General features: G+C 43.1%; 1 protein-coding gene across 3 annotated transcripts in view; it reads left to right on the top strand.

Annotated features, from left to right (window-relative positions):
• The window catches only part of akap6 (A kinase (PRKA) anchor protein 6), a 134,056-nt gene that overhangs the window by 89,453 nt on the left and 21,278 nt on the right, over positions 1-23,325 (top strand). For all 3 annotated transcript variants that reach the window (XM_044046748.1, XM_044046746.1, XM_044046747.1), the window contains exons 16-17: positions 7,929-8,075; positions 14,144-14,422. In XM_044046748.1, the coding sequence (XP_043902683.1) occupies positions 7,929-8,075; positions 14,144-14,422 (426 nt within the window). The remainder of the gene's footprint in view (positions 1-7,928; positions 8,076-14,143; positions 14,423-23,325) is intronic.

Raw genomic sequence — 23,325 nt, 5'->3', positions numbered from 1 at the left:
GTGTGACTGTGTGTAAGTATGAGTGTGTGTGCAGAACATTTCCTGGGTCAGACGTCCTGATGTTCTGTTTTGTCGTTTGTCGCTGTTTGTTACGCGAGCAGAGAACTGAGCTCCACTGGGACTGTGTGTGTGTGTGTGTGTGTGTGTTCACTCACTCAGTTGTTATGGTGACAATATTTATTTATTTATGTGTGATTTACTTCATGTGTTTCCACGTGTGTGTGTGTGTGTGTTTCCCATCATGCATTTCATTTCACTCCTCTTGTTTGAACACACACACACACACACCTGATTTCAGATTAGAATTCATCTGATTTTGTAACTTTAGTTGAAAAGATTCACAACTGGAGAGAAATGGTCATGAAAGTAAAGTAGTTTCAAACTCACTCTCCCACACCAAAGCCCATAGAGAAAATCAGTGATTTTAACATCACACACACACACACACAGGAGTTGTTGATCCACTGCTGCCTGGTGTTTGAAGGCCTTTGTTCGGATTGACCTCAGTGACACAAAGTGACCACACGAGGCAGCAGAGGAGCAGCAGCTCCTGTGTCCCTGCAGCTAAAATCACTGATGTTCTCTATGAGGTTTGGTGTGGGAGAGTGAGTGGTTTACAAACTTCAGTTTCCTGTTGGAGAAGTCAGTCTCACAGTGAGATAAAGTCGTGAAACATGTTATTCTCAAACACTGAAGGTTATGATTCACCTTTAATGGTGGTAAAGCTCAGTCATGATGAAATATGAGACATTTACAGTGTTTTCTCCGTCTTTACTGAAGGAAAAACTTCACCAGACAACAAACGTCTTATTTCTGGTCTCTGTTCTTTATTTTCTGTGACTCCTGTTGTTTCAGTGAGATCATGAAAACTCAGTGAACCACGATGTATAAATGATTTAACAAGTTCACAGAGGCAGTGACCTGCTGTGTGTGTGTGTGTGTGTGTGTGCGTGCACTTACACCTCAAAACATGTTCTTTTGTTGTTTTCTTACAAAACATGACGGAAAATTCCCAATGTCAAACCTGATTACAATAAAAACATCACTTCTTTTCATTTTCTTTTTCTCTCACTTTTGTTTTCTTTTCCATTTGATTTTTGATTTTTTCCTATTTCTTTTCTTCTTTTGTTTCCTTTCCTCTTCACTTTTTTCAAGTAATTTTCCATTTTCTCCTCTTTTTCCTGTTTTTTTTCTTCTCTCTTTTTCCTTTACTTTTCTGTTGTTTCTATTTTCCATTTTCTCCTCTTTTCTCTCTCGTTCTTCGTTCTCTTCTTATCCCTGGTTGGAAATTGTCACATGTCGTTTTTGTTTTCTGTGTCATCACAAATGTTTGTGTTTGTCTGTCATGACCGAGTGTATGTGTGTGTGTGTGTGTGTGTGTGCACACTGGTTTTTATGTGTGTGTGTTTCACTGCTTCTCTGATCTGTGTGTGTGTGTGTGTGTGTGGATTATGTGTCCTGTGGGAGGCTGTTTCCTGTGCGTTTGTTCTGTCAGTCTTGATAAAGTCGGGGATATATCTGCTTTAGAACAAAGAGACACGACTCAGCAGCATCTCACCAACTTTCCCCTCTCCCTCTCACCCTCTCTCTCTCTCTCTGTATCTCCTCGTCTCTCCTGAGACTCCCTCCTCGTCTTCCTCGTTCGTCTTCCCAGGAACGCCGTCTGATGACTGAAACCTGACACTAACACGTTCAGAAACGAGCGGGAATCTCACACAGGACGTGGAAGTAGTTCTTAGTGTTTGAGCGTCGTCAAACTAAAAGTCACACAAGGTCGACTGTAAACACACACACGAGCCACAAACCGCTCAGACAAGCTCCACCCACCGCGACCCTCACAGTGATGTCACCATGCACACATGAGAGTCACGTGACTGTCAGTGATTAAAGAAAATAAAGAAATAATTAAAAACACACTCTCAACTAAATGCCTAATCCTAACCATTAATCTCACTTTAACCTGGATTAACACTTAGCCTTAAAGCAAGTCCTAACCCTTACATGTCCACTTTAAGGTGAGACAGAATGTCCTCACAAAGACGCACGTACACACACTGCAGTTTTTTTTTTTGTTTTACCTGCAAACAGATTTTATTTCCTCTGACGTTTGTTTAAGTGTTTGTCGTGAGAATAATGTTTAATGTCACCTCAAGGGGAGAACACTCCTCTGTGTGTGTGTGTGTCTTCCCCATTCATCACCCCACTCTCTGTTTGACCTTGGCACCCTCTTCATTAGAATAAAGATTGTCTGTCATTTAGGCGACACACTCGCTCTGGCTGGACACACACACACACACACACACATTACATTTATGTCATAGTAGTGGAACAGACAAAGAAAAGAATAGGAGGAAGAAACATATAAAAATGATGATGATCGAATTGTCTTTAAAAGTGTGTGTGTGTGTGTGTGTGTGTGTGTGTGTGTGTGTGTGTGTGTGTGTGTGTGTGTGTGTCAGTCAAACCACCACCGCTATGTTAAATAACAACGTGAATTCTGACTTTGTTTATTCAGAAATTCCAGCTTTACTTAACAAATGAATCTTCCCGTTCTTCTTCTCTCGATACAAGTTCCTGCGTTGTTGCTACTTTATTTATTCATGTATTTATGACTTCATGTCTTCATTGTCACTCTCTGAAAATCGGAATGAATAAATAACACAAATATTGTTAGATTAACGTCACGTGAGGTTAACAGTGTTTATAATTTAAAGGAGCAGCTTGGAGATGCATTCAAGGAACCTTGTACATTTTAAAACTTCTGCAAATGCACACAAGCGTCCTCTAAATAAACACCTGCTGCTGATGCATTCATGGAACCCTATAATTGTCAATGCTTTTGTGGGGTCCACGGCAGCTGTGAGATGCATTCAAGGAACCTTGCTACTGCATTCGGTTAAATTTTAAAACACACCAAATAAAGTTTTCTCTAATATCTCTCTCTCTCTCGATACATGTATGTATAAATATATATATATATTACACTTTATCTATAGTAATAAATACATGATATATTTATCTTTAAATTCACTGATAATCATGAGAATGGAAGTGAAAGACACACACACACACACACACATCCATACATTCAAGCACATTCTCTCTCTGTATAAAAGACTGTCTTTGTTCACACAGTGAATAGTGGGAGTCAGTCCAGCTTCCTATGGACTCACACACACACACACACACACACTCATTCACTCGCCCCCTGACCCTCACATCTCTCTCTCTCTCTTCTCTTACACTACAGAGGTCACGTGACTTCTCTGTAAAGGTTTGAAATGTACACAATGCAAACACATGAGACTCAGACATGATAAACCGTGAGTCTTCCCTCCTTCCTTCCCTCCTTCCTTCCTTCCTAACAACATTTACTCAAAGCAAAACAACAGTTTGATAAAGTGTGTGTGTGTGTGTGTGTGTGCTCATTTTTTTCTCCCCCTCATTGTTTTACTCATGCCACGAGAGAATATTCCCAGGGTTCTTAGAGGGTCAGAGGTCACCTGACATCAGCGGCACACGGCGTTCCAAGAGCTCCTGCGACTCCATCGCAAACTTTTCTCTTTTTCTTTTTGTTTTTTTTTTGTTTTTGGTCTTTCTCGAAAATTTCACCATCTTACTTTGTGCTAATGACCACACACACACACACACACATGTGACTCGCTGTGAGGCTGAATAGTGATCCGTCTCTACTGGCCAGTCAAAACCACTCATTCATCTGGTTTCCACGACAACAATTAAAACGTGTTGCCGGGTCTTTTGTTGCCGCCTCGTTTAGAGAGAGAGAGAGACAGACAGACAGAGAGACAGACAGAAAGAGAGTCTCAAACAGAAGGAAAACACTCAGGAAACATAGAAAAGTATGACACGAGAACATCTGAAAGTTACATAGAAACACATACACACGTGTACATGCAATGTAAAAGTGTTGCCATAGAAACATCAGTGCAAACACACACAGGTTGAAGTGTGTATCGGTATAAATGGGGTCGCAGTGAGCAACTTCCTGCTCTTTCAGAACGAGTGAACATCCATCTCAGCCGGAGACACACACACACACACACACACACACACGTAAGCAAGAATACAAGACTGTTCCTTTCTCTCTCGCTCTTCCCCTGTGTGTGTGTGTGTGTGTGTGTGTGTGTGTGTGTGTGTGTTGGTTATGTAAGTGGATGTGAAGATTTGATCCACTTTCACAAAAGACTTGCATAATAAAATCTCCCTCAGTTTAAGTCCACGTTCACGTCTTTATCTCACTGTTATCTCAGGAAACTGAAGTTTGTAAACCACTCACTCTCCCACACCAAAGCCCACAGAGAAAATCAGTGATTTTAACATCACACACACAGGAGTTGTTGATCCACTGCTGCCTCCATCACGACAGTTCAAATGTCTGATTTTGTCTCTTAATCTTTTAAAATCCTAAACTCAGGCTTGTTTCAGTGACACAGAGTGACCACACGAGGCAGCAGTAGACCAGCAGCTGCTGTTTCCCTGCGAGCTAAAATCACTGATTTTCTCTGTGGGCTTTGGTGTGGGAGAGTGAGTGGTTTACAAACTTGAGTTTCCGTCTCACAGTGAGATAAAGACCTTCAGACTTAAACCAACACAGATTTTTATTACATTGTGTCTTTTGCCATTAGTAGTTTAGTCAGAATAATACGGTTTAAAGAACGAAGTGTTGGGATTAAAAAGCACAACAAGAGGAGATGAAGGTTGAATGATGATGAGGATGAAGATGGCGTCTTATCTCTCCCCTCAACTTTAGTTTCCGCGACGACAAAATCGTTCCGTTACGCAGCCTCCGACAAACTTCTCTCATTTGTCGGATAAGATGAATCTGCGAGAACGAGGGAGCGGAAAAAAAACTAATGTTCAAAATGCATTAAATGTTTTTCATGTATGAGTGCATTTTTGCTGACATTTCAGCTCCGTGCTCATTAATATGGAGACCAAATTAAACTTGTGATTGCTTGTTGATTTTCTCCTCCTCCTCCTCTCTCTCCTCCCCTCCCCCTCTTTCCCTCTCATCGGTTTTTCCAAGCGTTTATTCCTCTTTTTTGAAAGCGCTGGCATTTCCGTCCGTGTTGTGTCTCCTCCTGTGATTTATACGATGATGTGACTGCGTACAGGTTTATTTATTTGTGTCTGACACGCGAGTATTTCACATTCTTTCACGGAAACAAGCGACGCGCTCCAGATATTTTCAGTCAAAAGTGTGGAAAACATCTCAAAATGTTTCTTGTTATTTTTAATTTTGGATTGAAAAAATGAAAATACAAGGATTTATCGTCATATTTTGTCAATTCTCCATTATTTATGCTTTCATTGTATACATATATATAGTCAATTCATTTACGTCACATTTGTTGAACTGAGGATTCAAACCTTCAGTCAAAATGAGTCCAAATTGATTTTCGTTGATTGGACAACAAAGAAGTGGAAGGTCAAAGGTCACACCTGTTAACCCTGACCAGGAAAAATAGAAAGTGATGAGTGAAGGAAGTAAAGACATGAAAATCAAATGTGACCCGTGGAGGTTTTTAGGGATCCATCTGAACTGTAAACCAGGACCTGTAATGGTCTGAGAGTCCACGTGTGGTCCTGTAGACCAGAGAGGTCAAAACTTCATTCAGGTTCTTTTTCAAACTTTCTTCTCCTCGTTCTTCTCCTCGTTCTTCTCCTTGTTCTTCTCCTTGTTCTTCTCCTTGTTCTTCTCCTTGTTCTTCTTCTGTCTTGTAACCTGGTGTTTCGTGAGACTGAGTCGTAGTGGGCGGAGCCTGTGTGTTTGTGTCGAGGCCTCGTGTCACTGTTGTATTTGATTCCGCCAGGATCTGAGTCTGAGCGTCAGTTCCTCTGTCCATCCTTTACCTCCTCCTCCTGCCTTTGTCTCTCTCTCTGTCCTCAGGCTTGTGTGTCTCTGTCCATCCTTGCATGTAGATTGACTTGAGGCGTGAATACATCACAGCTAGTCATCCATGTACCCCTCCTCCTCCTCCTCCTCCTCCTCTAAGATCCCTCTCTCAGCACTTATCTGAAAGTTGGGATCTCATGCATTTTAATCGGCGTGTCTATCTTTCTGTTCTCCCCCCTCTTTTCTTTGACTTTGGATCAGTGGCATCCTTCAAACAAACAACAACAACAACAACAACAACACAACCTCCTCCTCCTCCCCCCGTCCCCTCTCTAAATCAATATTTGCCATCAGCGAATAAATCGTATAATTTCCTGACTGTTAGACGAGTGCGACGCCGACATATTTACCTTCCACTCGTCTCTTTTTTTCCCCCGGCCGTCCATCCCTCGTTCTCGCGGCGCGGCTATTAGCTAAGTGAAGGGGATGGATGGCCGTGAAGCGCCGAGCGATAGCATCTCCATCAGAATCGCCGACATTGAAAAATGGCTGCCGCCTCTCTGATGACAGCACAGCAAAAACACACACACACACACACACAGAGTCAGAGAAGAGACATTTAAATATTCAAATGGGGGCGGGCGGTAATGATAAACGACAAGGGAAAAGCAGAATCAAGTAGCTATCGATGCAGAAAATGAAAAGAGGAGAAAGAGAAAAGAGGAGGAGGAGGAGGGAAATTAGGCAAAAAAAAGAGAGAGAGGACGGAGGCGTCGGAGGAGAGTTACGCTAACAGATGAAAAGAAGGAAGACGTAGATGGAAAGTGACACAGAAAGAGACGGATGGATTAAGCGGGGGGAACACGGGGGGAGGGGGCGTGATACAGTAAAGGAAATAAAGACGGGGAAGGGATGAGACAAAAATGGAGGGAAAGTTGTAAATAAAGTGACAAGGACAAAAGGAGAGGGAGGGAGATGAAGGGATTCACAGAATACACAAGGAACCTGGACCCGTACAGGTCTAAGAGTCCAGGTCGGGTCTGCAAGGTTTGACCCCAAAGGTCAAGTCAACTTTAAGAAGTGACGAGCTCATTTAAAAACAAGTGCTTTACAGAGTTAAAGGCACAGCGACGTTAAAGATAGAACAGATCAAATCAAAAATCTTCCTGTAGGACTCACGGAAAAAGTCCTCATTGACTGTTTGGACTGTCCTGACGTGATTAACACGTGTACGTGAAACATTAAAAAAAAAAATCACCTAATAGATAAAAGCGTTTTTTTCATGTTCGTTAGCCACTCCCACTTCCAATTTCCCGCGCTTTTTCGCTAAATGACTTTTAGACTTAAATTTACACCAAGATTAATGCAGTCACAAAAATACTCTTTCTCCACAGTTTCTTTAAAACGGAGAACTCCTCTGTGTTTCCCTCACACGACTCACACACAAGCATACGCTGCTGCTGCTGCTGCTGCTGCTGTTTGATTCCTGAGAGTGTGTGGAACTGCGACGCTTTCACCTCTCGTTTAATGTGGTCAAAGAAGAACGAGAGCGGGAAAAACATCACCCGGAACATTTCATCATGAGACGAGCTGAAGAAAAACAACGATTAAAGAGAAAAGAAAAAAGGAAAACAGATCGGCTTCTGTTTCAAACTGCAAAACAAAAACTCAACACCTGTGGACTTTCAAATAAACGTATGCAATCACATCAGTGGAAATTATCAGAAGAAGAAGACGATGAGGACGACTTTGATCTGTGTGGAAGAACTTTGAGCTGGAATTACAGGTTTTTGAGATGTAATGTAAGTCTGGACTGTAGAGGGCAGCGTTACAGGAAGTTATTAGAAGAAAAAGAACTAGAAAACAAAACCACACCAGCGTGAGAACATGAGGAGAATGAACTCATGAGGGAAGAAGTGTGGGGAGTCATGTGACCACACAGAAATAACCGACTAAAAACACAATGTTTCACGTGTCCTTCATGGATGCACAGCTGTCACAAAAGTCGTAAAGTGCATAGATTTGTGTGTTTGACGTGTGTGTGTCTCCGTGTGTCTCCGTGTGTCTCCAGAGCAGCCACACTGAGCTGATGATGATGGAGAGTAAGAAGACCAGTCTGCTGGGCCGCGCCGAGTCCCTGAAGAGGAGCGGAGCCGAGCTGCCGGGAAACTTCCACTGCAACATACACAACCTGACACACACGTGGAACCAACTGCAGGTAACACACACACACACATACACAGACACACTAACATACACAACCTGACACACACGGAACCAACTGCAGGTAACACACACACACACACACACACACATACACAGACACACTAACATACACAACCTGACACACACGTGGAACCAACTGCATGTAACACACACACACATACCTGACACACACGGAACCAGCTGCAGGTAACACACACACACACATACACAGACACACTAACATACACAACCTGACACACACGTGGAACCAACTGCAGGTAACACACACACACACACAGACACACTAACATACACAACCTGACACACACGTGGAACCAACTGCAGGTAACACACACACACACACATACACAGACACACACACTAACATACACAACCTGACACACACGTGGAACCAACTGCAGGTAACACACACACACACACACACATACATACACTAACATACACAACCTGACACACGTGGAACCAGCTGCAGGTAACACACACACACACACACACACACACACATACACAACCTGACACACGTGGAACCAGCTGCATGTAACACACACACACACATACACAGACACACTAACACACAACCTGACACACACGTGGAACCAACTGCAGGTACACACACACACACATACACAGACACACTAACATACACAACCTGACACACATGTGGAACCAACTGCAGGTAACACACACACACAGACACACACACTAACATACACAACCTGACACACACGTGGAACCAACTGCAGGTACACACACACACACACACACATACACAGACACACACACTATATACACAACCTGACAGAACCAACTGACACACACACACACACATACACAAATACACAACCTGGGAACCAGCTGCAGGTAACACACACACACACACACACACACACACACATACACAACCTGACACACACGTGGAACCAGCTGCATGTAACACACACACACACATACACAGACACACTAACACACACAACCTGACACACACGTGGAACCAACTGCAGGTAACACACACACACACACATACACACACACACAAACATACACAACCTGACACACACGTGGAACCAGTTTTAGTTTTAGCTCAGGAGTGAGAGAAGCACCGTGACACTGTGTGTGTGTGTGTGTGTAACGTTAGTCTAATCAGCACTGATCTGATACAGAACATGAGGACGATAATTAGTTTTAGCTCAGTGAAGAAATGAAGCTGCTGCTGTGGAGAGAGAGAGAGACAGAGAGCGATGGACAGAAAGGTGGACGGACAGACAGATAGACGTAACATGTTTCCATATCATGAAATCACGTATGGTATCTTTAATTGCTCCTAATTATGCATTGCACGTATATATATGTATATGTAGACATACATGATATCTATGTGTGTGTATAACTTAACATAAGTATTTTTGAGTTACTGACATGTTGTTTTACCCTCTGCTCTACAGTTGAAAAATAATGTGAATACCTCCACGAGGAGAAACTTCTCTTCCCGCGCTCGCTCGCCATCATGCCACGCCCTGACCTGTCCAGTCCTCTTCATGGCGCGTGTTTGATTACGTGTGCGACGCTAGAGGGCGACAAGTGCTTTGTTTTTTACTTCAATGAAACTTTATTGATGGTTAAAATATTATGGGAACTGTGTGGCGTTGTAAAACTTCACGGAAAGGAAACAAAAAACGTTACATTATTAGTTACTGAATAAAGTAACGGCGTTACGACCCAACACTGATTAGAAGTACTGTGACTCCTCCCTCCTGAAAAGCATCATGGGAGTTCTAGTGGAGTCTTCGTCGTCCTCCTTTGTTTTTCAATCAAAGACGTCCTCTGTCTGATGTCTGTCCACGTCCAACCCCGCAGCTGTCCGTCGTCCAACATTGTTCAGGAGGAAATTGACTTTTGTGAGTGTTTGAAAGACTTCCCAGACGGCGTGGCGCGCGGTGGTCGTTGGCTGTGCCGGCGGTCACGTCGGCAGCAGTTGTTTGTCTTTAGCCGGGCGTGATGATTAATTCCAGCGTTGCGGCGCCGCTGACAGCTGGCGACGGCGATGGCGTCTCGACAAGAGGTGACGCTGCCACTTTGTTCCTGCGAAGAAACAAACTCCAATCGACGAGCTGCGTTCACTCACACGAGCAGATATCTGACGACGAGCAAACACCATCTGTGTGTGTGTGTGATCATAGATGACACACACACACACACACATTATCATTTCACACACACATACAAAGCTATTGGAGGTTTACACGTGTGTGTGTGTGTGTGTGTGTGTGTGTGTGTGTTTCCACCACAGTAACCAGACTGTGATTAAACTTCTATCACTCACACACACACACACACACACTCACACACACACACACACACAGAGGTTTGTGCCACTATTCTTCTCAGGGCTCTGCATTGACTAAACAAAGTGTCATCACTAACCTTAACCACTAACTTTAACCTTAATCTTAGTCCTAAACTTTAACCAGTTCCTCAGAAATGAGGTTCTGCCTCATTAGGACCAGGTTTTTGGTCTCCCATCTATTTTTTTTTGCCATCATTGCTAAGAAACCACTTGTTGCTGTCACTTTCCTTCTTCATCTCGTTTATAAGAAGGTATTATGGCGTGTTTCCTCTAGTGCCTCTCTCTCTCCCCCTCCCTCTCTCTCTCCCCCTCCCTCTCTCCCACATTAACGGACAGATCAGTGCTGGCATCGGCATCTGCTGCTCTGACACAAATTGGGAGTTAACATGAATTGATGTCCTGAGCCTCGACTCTGAACTGTGGCGTCCTTATGAACACACACACACACACACACGTTATCTCTTTGATCTCTCGTGATGTGTGTGTGAGTGACCGGACAGACAGCATGTAAATAAAGCCTGCACATACAAACGTCATGTACACATATGTGTTAAACAGAGCTTAGTTAAGTTGTAGCAGGAAAAACAAACACATGATTGATCTCTAATCACGGAGAATAAAACGCTCCATATCTGACTGATAAAAGTGCAAAAACATGAAATAACCATGGATTAACTGGAAGCTGATGTGTTTGTTTCACATCTCTTTTTTATCTTTTCGTTTAAAAACAAAGGAGTCACATGACTCACGAGCAGGTGACTGTGTCCACCTGCAGAGAGAGAGAGAGAGAGAGAGAACAATCCTGATAACTCCCTCTCTCTCTCCCTCTGTTTCACTTTGCTCTCCTCGTTGCTTCATCTCTATTATTTGCTAATTTTCTTTTTTTTCTTCTTCACTTGCTCCCACTGGATCTTTTTCATTTGTTTCCTCCATTTTCCACGTTTTCTCATTTTATGCTCCTTCGCTGTCTCTGCACACACGCACGCTGATTTCATCGCAAAATAAAACTCATTACTGCAAAGTAAACTCAGACAGTTCAGTGTAAGGAGCGGCTGAAACTGAATCAAGAGTCTTTATCTCAACTTTAACTTTAAAGAAATGGCAAAAACTCATTCCATAGTTGAGATTTCTTTTTCCTTTACTGACTCTACTGTGTGTGTGTGTGTGTGTCAGTGTGCGTGTGCGTGTGCGTGTGCGTGTGCGCGCCCTCGATACCCGGAAACTGAAGTTTGTAATCCACTCACTCTCCCACACCAAAGCCCACAGAGAAAATCAGTGATTTTAGCTCACAGGGACACAGGAGCTTCTGGTCTACTGCTGCCCCGTGTGGTCACTTTGTGTCACTTAGGTCAATCTGAACAAAGTTTGTCAAATGCCCACGTGACAAAATCAGACATTTCCACTGCTGCCTCCATCACTAAGTTCAAATGTCTTATTTTACATAATTCGGCATTTAAAATCCCACGCTCAGACTTACTTCAGTGACTCAAAGTGACCACACGAGGCAGCAGTGGACCGACAACTCCTGTGTCCCTGTGAGCTAAAATCACTGATTTTCTCTATGAGTTTTTAATGTTAGTGTCTGACTGTCACGTACAACTTTAAAGACAGGTTCATTAATCATTTTATTTAAAATGTCTGCGATGTAAACAACCACCTGTAGAGAAAGTCGTATTTTTGTTACCTTTGTTTATGAAAAATGTTTCAGTCTTTTTTTAAATTGCGTCTCTGATGACGCCTCATATGCATTCACATACACTTTATTTCTTTATCCTTCTCTCTGTGTCTCTGCCAAACACTCGTAATCGCCGTCGCTTCTTCTTCGGAGAACAAAGCTAACGGAACATTTCAGCGATCAGGGGTCCTATTATCGTCCATCTTCGTCGCCTAATGGGCTGGTTTTACCTGCCACAGTTCAGCTAAAATAGTGTTTCCACTCAGGAGGGAGAGTCGCTGCTGCTGCTGCTGCTGCTGCTGCTGCTGCTGCTGCTGCTGCTGCTCAGCCAACGACTCGCTGCCTTTTGTACAAACACATACATATGTAAATGAGCAGCAGGGACTCACGCAGGGCTCGTTCAGGAGCTCAGTGTTCACAGTGCCTCGTGTTCAAGTTGTAGAAAAAGCTGCGACGGGTTTGATCCTTGAAAGTGTTCAGAGACGCCAAGATGTGACGGCAGACTGAGGTGAAGTGGAGCTGCTGTGGTTTGTGAAATGGAAACAAACTTCCCTGTCGTGTAGCTAAGTATCGATGTCAGTGGACAAAACCCCCCCAAAACAGATCAGTTTGAAAACACACGCTGATCAAAGTCACACAGATTTAAACTTGAACAGCAGCAGCAAAACTCATCTGCTCGTAGTTTGACATGAAAACATCTTCACATAAATAAATAAATGTACATCAGCCATTGTTTCATAAAAGGCGCTAATGCTATTATTGTGTTTCTGAAAGTCTTTATGTTGTACTATCTTAATTAGCCTGTTGTTGCTAAAGCTGTTACGGCGCATCTGAATTAGCTCAATGTTGCTAATGCTGATACTGTACCTCTGAATTAGCTCCATGTTGCTAATTCGGCTGGTGTACCTCTGAATTAGCTGGCTCGACATTGCTAATGCTGTTATTGTTCCCCTGAATTAGCTCAATGTTGCTAACGCTGTTATCGCACCTCTGAATTAGCAGGACGTTGCTAATGCTATTGTTGCCACCTGTTAGCGCCGTTTTAACGAGACGTGTGTTGGTGAACAAAGCTCAGATTCTTCACCAGGTGCACACAAACACAGCAGCTGCTGCTAAACCACACACACACACACACACACACACACACACACAAGAGAGAGAAACTGAGCAATCACTGTTTCAAACAAGAGCCATGACTGCAAGTGTGCGTGTGTGTGTGTGAGTGAGATGAGCTCTGCAGAGTCATTTTCTAACCCCTGTTGATCACACAGTCAGACACAGTGAGCAGCAGAGAGAAAGTATTCCCCACTCAGAATTAGATGAGTGTGTGTTTGTGTTTTCATCAGTACAGAACAAACACACTTGTAATGTTGTTTGCTGAGACCCTTCAGTTTTACACTGTATGAACAGCACTTCTTCACTCACTCTCCCAAACCAAAGCCCACAGAGAAAGTCAGTGATTTTAACATCACACACACACACACACAGGAGTTGTTGATCCACTGCTGCCTCCATCACTAACTTCAAGTGTCTGATTTTGTCACATCGGCATTTGACAAACTTTGTTCAGATTGACCTCAGTGACACAAAGTGACCACTCGAAGCGGCAGTAGAGCTAAAATCACAGATTTTCTCTGTGGGCTTTGGTGTGGGAGAGTGAGTGGTTAACAAAAGTCTGTGTCACAGTGAGATAAAGATGTGTTTAAGTGACAAATGGGGTTTTCTGGAAAAGTTCATTAAAATAATTGTAATATGTTGTTGTTTTACATGAGAATCAGAACATATGAATCACACACACACACACACAGTAATGATCATCCTCACTGTGACATCTTCAGCAGCAGCACTTTAGCAACATTAACGTTCACTCTTTACCAATAAATACACGACATCCCTCTTATTGATCCGCACATTTCTGAGTGTAAATGATTAATGGCTGTGTTTGTATTGATTGATATGCTGCTTTGCATGATGGGATATCGACACAACAAGGATTCCTCACGCGACTTTTTTTGTTTTTTTCTTCTCTTCTCTCCTGCAGAAAATCCTCTCTGAGCATCCAGAACCCGCCTCCCTGCAGCAGAACTGCTCAACGAACGTGAACGCTCTGCTGGTCGGCGGCCGTGACGACGCTGCCGCCGCTGCCGCCGCCGCAGAGAACCGGCGCTCGGCTCTCTCTCCGCTCACCAACTCTCTCCTGGAGCAGCTGGAGACGCGGATCAAGGAGCTGAAGGCGTGGCTGCGAGACACCGAGCTCCTCATCTTCAACTCCTGCCTCAGGAACGACAAGGACGCCAACGACCAGCTGCACAGCTTCAAGGTAGGAAGAGACGCCATTTTGTCTGCTGTCACGTCAGCTGCACGAGCTGCAGGAAGTTCAGAGTCTGACTTCCTGTTTTAGTGTTGCACTTCCTGTATTTGTTTCTCTCACATATCTGTGAACAGAGAGAGTTTTCTTTCTTGATATAATCGATTATTCAGTCTTCTTCATTATCAAATCAAGTGTCTCTGATTTTTCACCTTCTTAAACGGGAATATTTCCTCTTTTCTTTGCTCCATAAAACAAAGAAATCATTTTGAACATCATCATCTCCAGATTTGACAAACACTGATCAATATTTTACCTTTGAACATTTTATGAACCAAAGAACTCGTCTATTAATGTAGAAAACACTGGACAGAAACTTATAAAGACAAATATCTGTTAATGAAACAATGAGGAAAGTGTTTAGTTTGGAAAACAGAGTTTTCTTGTACAATTTCTCAGTAAATGTGAGTTATTTTGAAGCTTCAAAGACAATTTTATTCAAGAAAATCTCCATGTTATTGATTATTTCCTGATCAGTGAAGGTTGCTTTCATGTTTCTACTCTAAAATGTATCAATTATTAATCAATTACTAATCATTTTTATGAATTGAAACCAACTTGTGTGAGTTTTCAGCTTCTTAAATATAAATATTTTATATATTTTCTTCAAAATAATTGTTATGAAGTGAGAGGACGTGACCTCTTATAACCATATTTTTTATCATATGTGCTCGACGTGGACGTTTGAATGGATGAATGAATGAATGAAGTTAAATAATGAAGTAATAAGTGTGCAGTGCCAACTTTGACATTGTTTGGATTAGAAATCAGTTCAATATCTGTATTTATGTTAACTTTTGTAATGTTAATGAGACAGTGACCATTAACACACACACACACACGGCTTCCTTTCACATGAGTCATTTAAGATTCTAAACATTTACCCTGAATTGTTTCTCATTAATTCTCACATTTAAGCTTCGTTCTTATTCAGGACATTATTCAGGACACCAAAAAAAATCACCCAAAATGTTCACACTGTGGACGGAAGTGGAAAACTTCAACTGAGACAGGTTTACACCCAAGTTTACACTGGTTTTTGTTGTTTCGTTGACGTTCCTCAGGTGTGCAGCAGAGTTGTATCAACCATAGACTGAGGCTAGTTAGTGACTGTTTGTGACACAATGCTGTCAAAGGCTGTGTACGAGCAGATGACGAGCAGATGACGAGCAGGTGGGAACTGTCGTGTCTGCTGTCACACCGACACGTTCACAGCTGCAGCCAAACTAAGACACGTCGGTTAAGTAGGTGTAAAATAATCTCAACAGCAGCAGAGGTCGTGTATTTATGCTAAAGTTTTGTTAAAGGTGACTGATCCTGAACGTCTGTCATCTAAAGACACACAGTCATCTTCATGTACACACTGTGTTGAACTGTCTTCTGCTGACTGACTCTTCAAAACATGTCTTTTTGTGTCTGTGCTCTTTGCTTTTGTGTCGTGTACTTACACAAAAGACAAGAACTGTTCACTTAGGCTCAAGGTCTGTATCCACTTCAGCACCATGGACAGCAGGACACACAAAGGTGTGTTATCTCTGTCAGAGACACACAGACACACACAGAGACACAGAGACAAACACAGACAACCGCGATGGTTAAAGGTTAAACACTTGACGTTTTATTGGACGCTGATATTTAAAGAATTCACAGTCACTAAACTTTCCTCTAACTCTTGTTCTGTAAGTGACAAAGATTTGGCCAATCAACAATTAACACTGTGTGTGTGTGTGTGTGTGTGTCGCTGCTAAGTATAGTCATACATCGTCTTAATGAGGCCTCATGAAAGCAGCGCTGCAGCGTGGATGTATGGAGGAAACAGCAGTTAGCCTTAAAAGCCACGGGACGCTATCAGGATATTAATCAGCGTCTTACATCACACCGTGAACAGCTAGCTGCGCTGATTAGCCTAGCCCCGCCGTGTGACTGACACCCACACACACACAGTGTAGAAATACATACACGTTAAAGTGCATTCATTTATGTATTCATGCATTAACACTGATGAACACACACACACACACACACTGATTTTAAGAAATATGTAAATGAGTCTCACACACACACACACACACACACACATATTAATTAAGACACAGTTTAAAGTTTAACGATTGTTTTTAAGAAGACTTTTCCAGACTGTAAGAGAATCTAACAACAATAATAGTCACAATTATTGATTATTAAGACACCGCACCACTTTTATTAACTTTGTTTATCTAATTGTCTTTGGTTCATTTCATCTTTAAATATAATATAATATAATATAAACGGGAACTCGCCTGTGACCATCGCTCGTGCTCCGACAGGCTGAGACGTCACGATTGACAGCTGACTCCTGACTCCTGATTGGTCAGCCTGTGGGGGTGGGGGGGTGAGGTTAACGAGGGGAAAAAAAACAGCAAAATGGACACCAGGCGAGCTCAAGATGGCAGCGTCCCACATGTGAGATGTTTGGCTTTGTTTGTGTAGTTGAAGCTTCTGCGGTTATTAACTCGATAAGTCAATGAACACACACACACACACACACGCACACGCGCGCAGAGAGAGAGTCTCTCTAAATGATGAAAGTGTGTAGAAAGCAGAGTTTATCTGAAGAAAGTGAGTCGAGCAGCTCGTACTTTTGATCCTTGTCACTGCTCTCAGTGGGAAGCCATTGATTTCTGGCAGAAAGAGGCTGTGAGCTTCTGGAGAAATGAAGATTGGAAATATTGATAGCAGCTATTTGTATGGAGAGAGAGAGGGGGAGAGAGGGAGGCTAAATGGTGAGGGGGGGGGACTCCATTTTAAGAGAAGTCGACTCCATTTCAGCCATCATTTGTCTGTTTTTGGCGTTTGGACTCGTAAATGGCTTCGATTTCTGTGCTGCAGCTTATTACTGTAAGACTGGATGAGAAAGCAGCATGGGTCAACAGAGGGGACACACACACACACACGCTCATTCAAAGGTTCATAATTTTACTTTTTAGGCAATTTTTTTTTCATCTAAATCCCAAAATCACGTCGTTCTAATCTGCCAACTTCATCATCATCATCGTCACTGTTACTTTGGTTCCTCGTTCAAATTGTGGACACAAAACGCATCTGCTGCAACCCAGCTGTGGGTCCCAACCCGGTGTTTTGGAACCACCGCAGGAGACAACAAATGCAAAAAAAATAAACACGTTCATAATAAAAGAAATAAAAGACAATAAGATATGCTGTGATCATATATAAAAATCTACATTTTACAGCTTATAATCTGTCTGCTCTGTCCTCTCTCACACCTCCTCCTCCTCCTCCTCCTCCTCCTCCACCTGCCTGCTCTTAATTGAATTAGCGTTCTTTAAAGATACGACGTGGGCCAAACCTTCCTGCAGCAGGCCCCGGGCCTCTGATGACTCTCTATTGTAGTGGAGACGCTGTGGGGGCCTGACACACAGAGTTTTAATGGAATGAGCCCGACACACACACACACACACACACACACACTCTAACGTCTCCCTCTGGAAGGTTAAACTCTGTCTCTGGTTTTTCATGCGTCTTATTCTCTGAGCTAAATCTCATCACCATCCTTTTAACAAATCAAAGACATGTTTGTTTGTTGTACCCTAACTTTAAACCTAAAAATATAACCTTATGTTACTTTGTAAACCACTCACTCTCCCACACCAAAGCCCACAGAGAGAATCAGTGATTTTAACATCACACACACAGGAGTTGTTGATCCACTGCTGCCTCCGTCACTAAGTTCAAATGTCTTATTTTGTAAATCCTGCGTTCAGTTTGACGTCAGTGACACAAAGTGACCACGCTTTGGTGTGGGAGAGTGAGTGGTAATATTGAATGTTTTAATATCACTTTAGTGATGTCAATGACACACACACACACACAAAGTGTTCCTCATCAGGACCAGGTTTTGGTCTCCATGAGGACTACTGGTCCTGAAGCGGACAATCCTCATTCCTTTTTGGTTTTTTATTTCCCTCCTTTTTTCTGACTGTCCTCTCCCTCTCTCTCTTTCTCTCTCTCTCTCCCTCTCTCTCTCTCTCCTGCTGTTAAAGGTAGATGAGCTCGCCTCCCCCCCACTGTTTGTTACCCCTCCTCCCCCTCTACCTCCTCATCCCTTCATTCCTGCTCTTTGCCCTCCAGCCCTCGTCATCACTCTGTAACACATGACCCCTCCCCCTTCTTTCGGTCAGTCCCCTGACACACACACACACACACCTGCGCGTGACCCCGCCCACCTCTCTCCGCAGTTCTTTAATTGATTTGTGAGCTCAGAAAAAATCACCTGTCGTTATAATTATTGACTTTTGTGGAGCAACAGACTGTGAATGTCTTTGAAGAATAAAACAGACTTTCAAAATAAGAGCTCCTGACTAATAGGCAGAAAATGCACTCGGGAGAGCTGAGGACTCTCGCTGAGTGTGTGTGTGTGTGAGTGACATCACCGCCCGCCTCCCTGCCGTTTATGGCCCCGCCCCCTCGTCATCTCTCTGGCGGCAAGGCTCAGACATCGATACCTGCTTCATGATGAGGATTAAAGATCCAGCAACACACCACACGTGTGTGCGTGTGTTTTTTGAAGAGGTGTTTTCTCGTTAAGGGTCGCTCGTTAAGGCTCGCAGGCGAGTAAACAGGTGAGAGGTTTCCACGGCAACAGCATCAACACGGCAGATGGGGAGCTTTTATCTTCATCTGCTCGGGAGAAGAAGAAAACACTTGTCTCTTTCATCTGCTGAAGGAGGGAAAAAAGTGAGAATGAAGAATCAAATCTCAGAGAGAGAGAGGGAGAGGCGATGAGGAGAGGAGAGGAGGAGAGGCCAGGAGAGGTGAGGGAAGAAAAGAGAAAACGTTTAAATGATCTGAAGAAGAAATAAGAATGTCCTGTCACATCCTGTTTCTCTTCTTCTTCTGTCATGTGTTCTTCTCATTACTGCGAAAATTCAAACACTACCAAGAAATAGAGCTCTGCGCTGTATTCCTGTCACTACGGTAACCCAGAGAACACAGAGAACGTTCTCTGTTGGTTCCCAGAACTTCTCCGTAACCACTATTGTGAACAACGTGTGGAAACTACAGGAGAATGGTTCAGTTTTTGGTTCCTCCTTAACCCTGAGAACGTTAGGCTCCTCCCTAACCCTGAGGGAATGTTAGGATCCCCCCCCCTTTAGGCTCCTCCCTAACCCTGAGGGAATGTTAGGATCCCCCCCTTACCCTGAGGGAACGTTAGGCTCCTCCCTAATTCTGAGGGAACGTTAGGCTCCTCCCTAATTCTGAGGGAACGTTAGGCTCCTCCCTAACTCTGAGGGAACATTAGGCTCCTCCCTAACCCTGAGGGAATGTTCTCTAAATGTTATTTTTTTGGTTTGGTTGTAAACAAACCTCAGGAGAACCATGGGCTAACGTTCTTTGAACGTTGCGTGTTAGTCGGGGGAGTTTAACTTTCATTTCTGCGGCGACGATTTCTGATTTTAGAAACTGAACCCGTTCTCGCGGAGACGTCGCGGAGACAGAGGACAGGAGCGGTGTCGTCTGCAGTAACACGCAGAGATAAAAGAAGGGACAGAGACGAGGTGATAAATGAAGAGCGGAGTGAGAGAGTGATGAGGGCGGGGAAAAAGCTGAGGAGGCGGTGAGAGGGCGAGAACGGCGTGTGAGGTGAGGAGGAGGAGCAGTGGATGAAGATGACGGATGATAGAAAGGGTTGAAAAGACGAATGTGCAGAGAGACGCCGACGGACAGAGGGAGATGGAGTTTTATTGATGGCAGCGTTTTAAGCGTCCGCGGCGTCTTTGCCGCGCTGCATTAGCCGCAACAGTAAATGCTTTCACTCACAATAACTTCATATATCCTCGATATTTGTTTACTGCTGCTGAATATTTGAACAGCAGAGAGCTTAAGAGGAACCCACTGTGACGAGGACGCTTGTCTTTTAATGGAGTTTTCATTTTAAGTCTTTAAATCCCTTTTTTTTATAATTTACTCAATTATTTGTTTTGTTCAAAAAACAAAAATGGTAAAATAAATATAACACTCAGCCAATAAAATCTACGATATCTTAAGAACATGTTCACGTCTTTAACTCACTGTGAGACAGACTTTTAAAAACCACTCACTCTCCCACACCAAAGCCCACAGAGATAATCACTGATTTTAACATCACACACACACACACACACACACACACACACACTGCTGCCTCCATCACTAAGTTCAAATGTCTGATTTTGTCACTTCAGCTTCAGCAATCCTTCTCCTGGATTGACCTCAGTGACACAAGTGACCACACGAGGCAGCAGCAGCAGACCAGCAGCTCCTGTGTCCCTGCAGCTAAAATCACTGATTTTCTCTGTGGGCTTTGGTGTGGGAGAGTGAGTGATTTACAAACTTCACTTTCCTGTTGGAAAAGTCTGTCTCACAGTGAGATAAAGACGTGAAACATGTTCTCTAGATATCGTAGATTTTATTACACTGAGAGTGTGTGTCTGTTGTAGGTAGGTTCTCTGGGTAGGGGGCGCTCACAGCACACTCAACAATTATACAACATACAATGACAGAAGTTTGACGAGCATCATCTTTTATATAAGACATGACACCTGTTTTTTTCCTGTTCAAAACAACATTTGAACAGCTTTTGTTTTAGTTTGAAACCCTTGGACGTCACACACACACACACACCTCGTCCCTCTGTCCCTCGAGGCCTCCACTTGTCCTCTGTCTCTTTGTCCTTTAGGCGTCTAATTGGGCGCCTGTTTATAAAAGGAAAGGTGTGAAGTAGAGGGAATTCCCATAATGCTCTTTTACTGGGAGAGTGGACAATGGCTGCTAATTGGTTCCTATTAGCGGAGAGAGGTGAGAGAGAGGGGGACACTTAAGACATTTAAAGAGAAGAGGGGCATTATGGGTAGACAGTGTGAGCAGTGTGGAATGTTGAAATGACTAAACAACATGTGAGTGTTTTTGTATTTGTTGTGTTACCGTGGGAATGAGTGAAACAAGCTCTGACTCACATCAACAACAAACAACTGCAATGATGTGTGGGATTGACTCATTTGTTTACTGGGTTTTTTTTAGGGACAGAGGGACGACGTGTGTGTCTGTTTGTAGCCTGGTTCAGCATGATGTAAACCACTCACTCTCCCACACCAAAGCCCATAGAGAAAACCAGTGATGGAGGCAGCAGTGGATCAACAACTCCTGTGTGTGTGTGTGTGTGTGAGATATTAAAATCACTGATTTTCTCTATGGGCTTTGGTGTGGGAGAGTGAGTGGTTTACAAACTTCCGTCTCCTGTTGGAAAAGTCTGAAAAACAGTGAGATAAAGACGTTCTTTGTAGACTTAAACTGCCGTAGAGTTTTTTTGGTGCACATGGATCTCTGAGGAAAAACCCCAACATTAGAGGAAATCCTTATAGGATTTTGTGAGAAGTAAAATCTCTTCAGGTTCATGATTTAACTGTTGCCGCTTCTAAGCAGCTTCATTCATTCATTCATCCTGGTTAAAAGAAAAGGTTTAAATAGCATCATCTAAGCACAGGTGTGGTCCTGGATCATCCTCTCACTTCACTCTGCTTCTCCCTTCTCCTCGTACTTTACTTGTTCCCCAAAAAAGTTTCACTCTCTAACAAGACTCTTAGGACGATGAGGAGGAGGACGAGGAGGAGGAGGAGGTTGTGGGTTTAGTGTGCAGCCTTGTTTCATCGGACCTGGAGTCTGAGTGAAGGACCCTGGACGTGTCTCCAGATCCCAGTGTGGGAATCCCAGGCCTTGACTTTAGAGGACAAGGTTGTAGAAAAGTGAAGGATTTCTCAGAGAAAAGGAACTCACTGTAGAAGAGACTTCTGTCAACAAACCTCTGCGGCAGGAAGTGCTCCACAACTGTGGGCCGAGAGAGAGAGGGTGAGACAAACGAGAGAGAGAAGATGGAGGGAGGGAGGAAGGTGAGAGAGGAGTTAGTGTAGCTGTAGGCACAGGCGTGTGTGTGTGTGTGTGTGTGTAAACTGTCAACAGGAATTCATTAGGCTCGTCGTGTGATAACGAGTGCTTGTGGTTTTAATTGACTTAATCAACAAATAGAATTAATCAGAGATTTCTAATAAATGGTAATTGATTGAAATATCCACCGGGTCACCGTGAACATTCACGTCCTCTCGTTTCCTCCTCCCTCGCCGTCCTTCCTCTCATTTGTCTTTCAGGTCTCGACGTTTTATATGAACACGTGCACCACGTCTGGTTCATGTACGTTTAACTTAAACTTTGGCTCCAGGTGACAATCAATCAAGTTTTTAGCCCCTCCCACTTCCAATTTCCTCCACCCATTCACTGAAACACTTTCAGACGTTCATTTTCACCAGGTCACTAAAAGACTTGAGTTAAAAACATCATTTATTTATTAATAATAATAATAATAATAATAATTGAATCCAGTTTGTTTATGTAAAGGTCAAATAAAAGACAAATAAAACTCAGTTAAACCTCATAAACCCCTCTGTTCTTACGTCTGATTACTTTTTAAAATTGATCGTAAACGTTACACGGTTATTTAAAGCTTAATTAAAGAAGCAGAAAATAAAAAAGTGTTTTCATTTCTTTAATTTTAATGAGCGTTCTCCGCCCTCGTCTCTGTGAACAAACTGTGACGTGAAAGTCACTTGTCACTTCTTTTGACGTATGAATGTGATTTTGTTATCACATGATTATGTTCCCACTCAGTAGACTCCGCCCACTGATGACGTCAGAGATCCCTCTTTATTAGGTTTTTAACGGGGTCAGAACACAGGTTTTTCATGCGTGGAAAACGTTGAACGATGTTGAACGCGTGTCTCCTCCTCGTACCTCACAAAGAGATCAGTCTGATTGGATCTCTCACTATT

Source organism: Solea senegalensis, linkage group LG16, assembly GCF_019176455.1.
Source record: "Solea senegalensis isolate Sse05_10M linkage group LG16, IFAPA_SoseM_1, whole genome shotgun sequence".
Classification (NCBI taxonomy): Eukaryota; Metazoa; Chordata; class Actinopteri; order Pleuronectiformes; family Soleidae; genus Solea; species Solea senegalensis.
This window is presented reverse-complemented; position numbering and strand designations above follow the sequence as displayed.